An 8368-nucleotide genomic window follows, 5' to 3' on the forward strand; every position below is an offset into this window, starting at 1 on the left:
GCTGTGCCTGCAAAGGCATTTGTGAAGACTTGAAGGCAATCTCAGCAGGAATGAGAGGGAAGAAAAGTATTTCAGCATTGCAGGCTTTTTCTGTTAGTCCAGAAGTTTCAATAACAGGTGTCAGGCAGTTTAGAGTTTCTCTCTGATCCTCAGATTATTTTTTTCAGTCAAGTCAAAAGTGAGATAAAGCAAACAAATTCTGTATTTGTATGTTGATTCTGTATGGAACAGGTAGGTTTTTTTTTATCATCTTACATAGGGAGAATATATTTTCCTTTTGGTTATTGAATATGCAACTGAAATATTTACAGAAACTGTAGCAAAAGATGTTTTTTTGTTGTTGTTGTTTGTTTGTTTGTTTTAAAACAAATAAGCAAGCAACACTCCACCCCCCAGACCCAGAAGTCAGTGCTTTCCTGGTATATGCAAGACACACAACTGACCATTTAAATGGGGGGAAAGATGTTAATATCCGGTGTGCATCAGAGCCTGTTGGAAAAGCTTTTTTAGTTTATTCATTTACACAGGCATAGAAAACTAACCGTAGAGTTTTTCTGCGGATACCAGTTTATGTGCTTAGTAAGGTCAAACTTTAAAGTAGACTTGTCAGCAGATTAAATGTAAGATGCTAATCAGTGCTTTAGACTTAATTATGAGGAAAACAACTGTAGAATGTAGAAGGTGTTTGAACACTGATGTGATATTCTGGAATTCAGCACCCTGCCACATGACTTGTCTCTGATATTTTAGAGTTCAGTACCCTGCTACAGAATATGTGTGTGTGTATATATATATATATATATGTATGTATATCAGCAGCAGTACCCCATATGGCTGGAAGATGCCTAGAAAAACAACTGAGAATAACACAGGCTTCTCCAACGGGAAAAATTTTGTCCAAGATAGTAATTGTAAACTTCATTTGAAATCGTGCATATGTCTTGATTTCTAAGAAAGAGCAACATTTTTCTCTTTGTGTAGATATATGTAGTTTATATGCACACTTATATATATATATGTATATATACACACACACATATATACACATTATTGTATAGACATATAAATTAAATCTTTTATTAAAATTTCCATCTTTTCTTTCTGCAATAGATTGAACAAATGAGGACAGAGCTACTTCAGGAAAGAGCTACAAAGCAAGACTTGGAGTGTGACAAAATTTCTTTGGAAAGACAGGTAATTATGGCTGCCATACCATCATATTAACAAGGTAACAAGCCAGGTGGCTGTCTTCATTAGGAAATTCAAATAAGTGTTTAAGGAATGCAGTATGCAGTAGCTGGCACTATCCCACCAGAGTGCACTGCTGGAAGTACGCGTTAGTAAGCATAGATTAAAAGCTATGAGTACCTTAACATTGATACTCAAAAGAAAATATTATAATCCTAAATTAATTCTGTCCTTAGTATGTTTTCTTCTTTCTGTACACCCCCTTTTTAGCTTGAGGTTTGTCACAGCTTATATATTTTATGTACTAAAGACTTGTACTATACATTCATCTATTTATGCAATCTAATAGACCGTTGTGTTGCAGTAAGTACAGGCGTCTCTCTACTGCACAAATTCTGTCTATAAATTTGAGGGTCAAAGAAATTAAAAATTGGAAATGTGGCAGTTGTTTGGTATACTTGTTTGTAGAATAAAAATGTGTTATCAACATAGAAACTTTAAAAAAGAACATATGCAGAAAAGACTGTAGAATGTCAAATACACTTACCAATTTAACTATCAGCTCTTTCACTGCTTTTGGAGGAGCTGTCCTTCAAACTCTTAACGGTACTTCAGAAACACTGTTGAAGGTAGATTGTAATTTTAAGCAAACCTTTGGCTGAATACTTTTTTTCCTTAAGAGCAAACAAGTGAAAAAGTGACATGCCTTTTAAAGAAAAGATACAGATTTGATAGAGAACTGCTACTCTCTGTCTAGGAAGGAACAGAATTCGTATGTTTCAATATCTGTGATGGAAAATGTATTAAAATACTTTTTAGATTTTTGCAATATGTCTATTCTGCAGCTCAGTGGTCATTGAAAGCAAGACTGTCACAGCCCACAGCGGAGATAGAGAGGAAGGGTATCTTAGCAAGTGATAGTTTTACTGACAGTCTCAAGAACAGAAAACAGATTGTAATGGGAACATATTTATACCAAACCGAGCATGTTTATACCAAATTCCTAACTTGGTGGCTTAAATTCTGTGAAGTTAATCCTATTTTAATTAATTATTTGAGAAGAAAGAATGCCACCTACTGGTATATCCCATTCGCATTCTTCTATTTTTATCTGTGATTTTTCTATCATAGCTTTTTAGTGTTTGAGATCTGAGATCATAGTTTGAAGTTCTGTAAAAAAAAAAAAAAAAAAAAAAAGTTTTATTTTCTGGTCTTCAGGTAACTATTTCTTTTTCCCTGAGACTTTATAAGATACCCACTGAAAACAGGGCTAGGTCCCCCATGCCGTGTAAAGATTTAAAGTGCAAATCTGAGCAAAAAATCTGCTTTTATGAATCCTGCACCTTTCAAAGTTACTTTTTTTTTTTTTTTCAATCAAAGATATTTTTTTTCAAACTACTTAGCTAGTAGGAGAAACAGTGGATAGAAAGGAAAACAACAACAACAACAACACAGGAGCAGATTTGATACAGTAAAGTGCTATTGGATATAAATAATTTATTTGTCTATTTGTTTTATCCATACAACAGGTGTGGAATACAAGATCTGAAAAAAGAACTAAGCTTGGATAATAAGACAGGTCTAAAGCTATTTGAAAAATATTAGCATATTAAAAATGCAAGTGGAAGGCGGCTTAGAATCATCTGAAGTTCAAGGGGCCCGTTAGGCCTAAAATTTTGTCTCAAGCTTGACACTAAGCTCTTTTCAATAAAACAATAAAGTAGAGGGTGTGTTGACTCTTCACTACCTAGACCTCCAGTAAAATTTCCTTGGTTCTCCTTCTGTATTCACTAAATCAAAAATTTTCTTATCACTTTGTTTTTCTGAAGCAATTTGTTTTGTGTTAAGATGGTATTTCTTAATATGAACAAGTATGTAGTAATCATGTATGTTCCAATTATAGAACAAGGACTTAAGGAGCCGAATTCTTCACCTGGAAGGTTCTTACCGATCCAGTAAAGAGGGACTTGTTGCTCAAATGGAAGCAAGGATCACAGAGCTAGAAGAACGTCTTGAAAATGAAGAGAGGTAAAGCTAGTTCTGTTAAGATTAAAACATGTATGTTTGTGTATGTTAATATGGCCTCTTGCTAATATTAGGTATCTAATACAACTAATATGACTTTTTTCCACAAGCAACAAATTAAAGTGGTTACTGTTTCATGTAAGTGTTGCAGGTTTTCTTTTTGAAAAAAAAAAAAAGACTAGAAATTGCCTTAAATGTAAAACTGTGCACACTGATAACATGGTTACATACCTCATTATTATATCAATGTCTGATATCAGTAACAAACTTAGAAATACTAACTATAGTTGAACATTTCAGTTGTCACATTCACTTCATTGTTTAATCTTGGAAGAATATATTCTTTATCTAAATATTGCAAGGCATCAGTAAATCAAAGCAAGGGTCATCAGTGTTTATTTAACTCTTATAATGTTGCTAAGAAGTTATCTTGGCAGGATTGGAAGTATTTCAGCTCCTTTTCTTACAAGGTTGTCCGCTGTTTGTTTTTCCAGGGATAGGGCTAATTTCCAACTAAATAACCGCAGACTTGAGAGAAAAGTGAAGGAGTTAATGTTGCAAGTAGATGATGAACATCTCTCATTGACTGACCAAAAGGACCAGGTAGAGGGAAAGACTAATATGCTACTAGGAATAATATCAGATATTTGCATAAATCATCATATGTACAAGATATTTCAGAAGAATATAGGTAGATACTGATTATTCTGTTCTTTATGAAGTTCCATTTAATGAGATATGCAGTTTCCATTGTCGTCATGTTCTTTTGCTTAGTACTAAGTTACTAATTTCTAAAATTACAAAAATTAAGCACTTACAGAAGCAATACTGTAGTTCTTTTAAGAAATTAAGCCAATAGCAGTCAGTATATTATCTGTATGTGATAGGATGCAATATAAATATGATATGATATTGTTTATTTATATTTATATATTCTATATTGTGACCATAAAATTTTGTTTAAAGAAGCTATTTATTATTACATACAGTCTCTAAGTATTACATATATAGAGATATTCTAATAGAAAGGTGTTGTGCCATTTCTGTGGTCTTTGTTGATTCATTGCTTAAAACATGTTTTGTTTCAGTATCTGAGTCAAGTAGTAAATATTATGCCTAGAGAATGATCAGTGTGTTTCAAAAAGCAGACATCTGTTGTGGGAACAATCTTGTAAAACCCTCTGGGCTTAAAAATATGTATTTCTTTATAGTATTTGTCTGGTAAAGTTGCTTGGCCATCTTGCTGTTTTACTCTATCAAAGCAATATTTGCTTGTTATTTTTTTCTTAAAACAAACAAACAAAATCTATCCCATCAAAACTTTTCTCAGTTTAATGCTGGCTTTTGAATATTTCTGAAGCATATTATTACAGTGTCATTACACTGGCAAAGTTGTGTCTTTATTCTCCCTCTCATAGATGCTGGAAGAATAAAATTCCTTTATTAAAATAGTCCTCTAATCAGCTGACATGTAAATATTTCAGTTGAGTTTGCGTTTGAAAGCAATGAAACGTCAAGTTGAAGAAGCTGAAGAAGAAATAGACAGACTAGAAAGTGCTAAAAAGAAACTTCAGAGGGAACTGGAAGAGCAACTAGACATAAATGAACAATTGCAAGGACAACTTAATGCTGCAAAGAAGGAACTAAGGTAGGATGATTTGGCAGACATTACAATTTGTGTTACTTGCTACTTGATCTCTTGCTACTTTAGTCCCCGAGCAGGAGGCTTCCTGTAGCAGACCTCAAGTTTGTTACAAGCAGACAGAGTTTGAGGCAGAGCTGTGAAACTCTTCTGTGTTTCCTTATCCTACAGATATTCTCCAATTCCTTTCAGGGTGCTCTAGGTGCCCAAACATTTTCTCTGTCTGCTGTATAGTCACTGAGGCATGGGATAAAAAGTAGAAAAAAGTAGTAGGACTTCGCACTCCTGTCATTTGTAGTGACAAAAATTTCCTGCTGATGTCTGGGAGGAACAGCTAGCCTGTGTTTAGTTTTTCTCAGGCATCACTGAACATCTCAGTGTGCGAAGTGTACGGTTTCCCCTGGCTGTGCGTTTAGTTAGACGTGCTTGAAAATATGATTGACTGATCTTCATTCTCTTGCATGTTTCTTTTATGTAAGATATGGTCTATGTTAAACTGCCTTTATAAGAGCACAAGTCTCTGACATCCTTTAAAAAAAGCAAACACTACCTGTTAATGTTATATACTTTGCAAAAGTGTTCTGCATACAGATGTGCAGTTTACACACATCTGTGCTATTATTTTTGTTTTCGTAGACGAAAGAAGTCACCAAGTAAAATGCTGACTGATTTTGATGATGATGATGACGATGATGACGAGTTCAGCACGGATGGCGATAGTCTCTGTGAAGTGCCTTCAGGAAATAACTTTTCAAAAGATGATGACACAAAATACTAAAGTATTGAATCTATGATTCCTTGAAACTAGTGGAATAACCTAAATTATCAAGAAACTGAATATTCTAGAAGCCAAATGCCACAAAGGGATGTAAGACCTGCAAATTTAATGTTTCCGTTTGTACTGTGCCATTTTCTTATTTAGATATCCTCTGTTTATTATAGAAAACAGGATTGCATTATAAAACAGCTATAAAACTTGGTTATATATAACAGCTACTGAAAACATGGGGATGTTTCACATTGGAAATGTGATTTTGCTAAAATTCGGTTTAAGTAAAGAGCCATTTGAAAGTAATTTAAAATTAGTTTGTAGTTATTAAAATATTTTCCCTAAAATTAAAGAAGCCACAATTATTTAGTAATTGTAAGTACAAAGGAATGATGTATAGAATGTAAATATTTAAATCTGATCTTTTTAATGACTACTTTAGTACTACTCTGTAAAGCTTCAAAAATTATATAAATCAGTTTCATATGTAAAAATATCTAAATGTATGCTGAATATTATATTTGGGTTTTAACGAAAAAAAAAGAATATTTTTTTGTGCATTACAGAGCAGATTCACAGTTCCTGATCCAGGAAGTACATTCTAATTTTAAAAACAGTGCAAGTTTTATTATATATGTGTTAAGATCAAGTGCTAATTCTGCCTGTTGACTTTAAAGGGGCCATCACATGTGCATGACAAGTGAGGTTTGCCTACTACTTTCTTGTAAGCTATTTGGGAAGCTTTCTGTCCATAGGAGGGAGGGATGAAAATGAAGTCAGTTACTACTTGGCATTTTTCATTTCCTGAAATGGACTCTATGCTGCAAGGGGCGCACAGCACTGTAGGCCTGCTCATTTGAGGGCACCAGGACAGGCTAATCTTAAAGTCTCTGAGAAGTCCCACAAGAAATTGCATCCAGGAAACAAAAGTATGTAATCTGATTTTTCTTTCTAACCTGTTCTTGAGCATCTATTTGTAACATATTGCAATGTATGGCCATATATGCAGATATATATTAGTATTTCAATTTATAGAAGTATCTGCATTTTGGATGATCCATCTGTTGAACAAACTTTGTGGGAAATTAAAAAAGAAAAAAGGCATTGAAGATTTAATTTAAAAAGCATTTTCCATTTTATTGCTAAAAATATTTTTGTTGTTTATCTTACATCATTTTTGCTCCTTTGCAAATCTAGAATTTTAAGGAAAGGCACTGCGACGTTATTTTATTAATAAACCATAGCTATGTTCTCTCTTGTTATTAGTATTTGTCCCCAGTTACATATAACTGAACACTTTGTTATGGAATGTGCTCACTACTAGTTTATTGTAACTGTAAAAATATTTAACCTGGAGTTCCTGGGAGCTTCCGTTACTCCCACAACAGTATCTACTGAAGAGGACAAATTTAACAGCTCTGAAAGTAAGGCTGATAACCTTGCTTAAGGCAAAAGTTCTGACAATGGAGCATCCATTTTCATATGATTATGTGAAATGAAACTCCTGCCTGGTAGATCAGAAATATATTCATACATAGCAGATTACAGACTCTGTTGCCATATAATTCCCTTCAAATTGATTTTGATGGATTGAGATATATGGGAACTAACATGAACTGAGTAGTTATAATCATCTGTCTCTGAATCTTTTACATCTTTTCAGGTAGTTTAGAGCCTACATCGTGTAATTTTTGTGCAGTACCAGCTTTACTATTGTGGCAACATCAAAACAGCCCTTCTTCCAGGAAGATCTGCACTATACTATATTGACAATCATTGTATAACCTGCTGTGATTTATTTTATGTTTCATTAATATGTTTGTGTAGACTTAACTTTAATCAACTGGCTCCAATTTTCAGTTCTGTTCCGGTACTCTGTCCTAATGTTCATAGATAACTATTATTTCAAACCACTGGGAGAAAATCACATAATATTGCAGCTACCTCCAGTTACACTAAACTGTAAAAGAAAAATTCACTTCAAATAAACACTAAGCTCCCGCTGTTCTTTGTATGGTGCATTTAGCTCGATATGACAACTGAATTTCATATGGAAGATGTGTAAGTTTAAAATAGAATTAGAAAATAATTATCTGAGAAACGCTAATGCTCTTGAAAGGGTTTCAGGAGAGATTCTGCCTGTTACACCTTGCCACTCCCTGCCATGACATCATCAAAAGAACTGTCCTTTGCTTTTTCCTTTAGACTTGGAAATGGCATTTCCTCTAATGAGTTCTCAAGTGGTATGACTAAAATCAAAGAAAATCTTAAGATATTGGAAAGGGCATTTCAACTCATTCGCAAAACAATCTGTTGTTCTGTTTCAATACATGATGTTCCCTGAAGTGGATCACATTGGTAATTTGGGCTGGTTTATTTAAAAAGTCTTTCCAAGGAAGTCAGACAATCCTACTGTATTCTGTTCTGGAAGTTATGCTTTGTCACCTCTGTATTTGAAGTGCCTCTTTTTTACTTGTCAGATCATTTGTTACCAAAATGCAACTACCATCATCCATTCACTGACGTACATTTTGTGTATGATAAACATTTTAGCTATGGTCAGGACAGGGTCTCAATCTTGATTGCTACAAAAAACATCAGTAATAGTAAAAGGAAGTGTGTTTTATTCAGTTCATCTCATGGCAGTTTTTGATCAAAATCATCAAGGGTCTTGAACCATAAAAGCTGGAAATAGGAGAATGTGTGAAGAACCATGGATTTGAAACAGTTCCTAGAACACTGTA

The 8368-nt window shown here is 33.9% G+C and overlaps 1 protein-coding gene across 14 annotated transcripts in view; it reads left to right on the forward strand.

The window, feature by feature from the left end:
• CGNL1 (cingulin like 1) overlaps positions 1 to 7629 on the forward strand; it is a 67625-nt gene extending 59996 nt beyond the window's left edge. For 11 of the 14 annotated variants that reach the window (XM_080551770.1, XM_080551771.1, XM_080551774.1 and 8 more), the window contains 5 exons: positions 1111 to 1194; positions 3092 to 3216; positions 3708 to 3816; positions 4698 to 4861; positions 5492 to 7629. In XM_080551770.1, the coding sequence (XP_080407896.1) occupies positions 1111 to 1194; positions 3092 to 3216; positions 3708 to 3816; positions 4698 to 4861; positions 5492 to 5633 (624 nt within the window). In that variant the 3' untranslated portion in view covers positions 5634 to 7629. Of the gene's footprint in view, positions 1 to 1110; positions 1195 to 3091; positions 3217 to 3707; positions 3905 to 4631; positions 4862 to 5491 lie in introns of those variants that run through there. The other 3 variants (XR_013938179.1, XM_080551768.1, XM_080551769.1) reach the window with 3 other exon arrangements.
• The last annotated feature ends 739 nt before the right edge of the window (positions 7630 to 8368 follow it).

The sequence above is a fragment of the Anser brachyrhynchus genome, assembly GCF_964034855.1.
Source record: "Anser brachyrhynchus genome assembly, chromosome: 11".
Classification (NCBI taxonomy): domain Eukaryota; kingdom Metazoa; phylum Chordata; class Aves; order Anseriformes; family Anatidae; genus Anser; species Anser brachyrhynchus.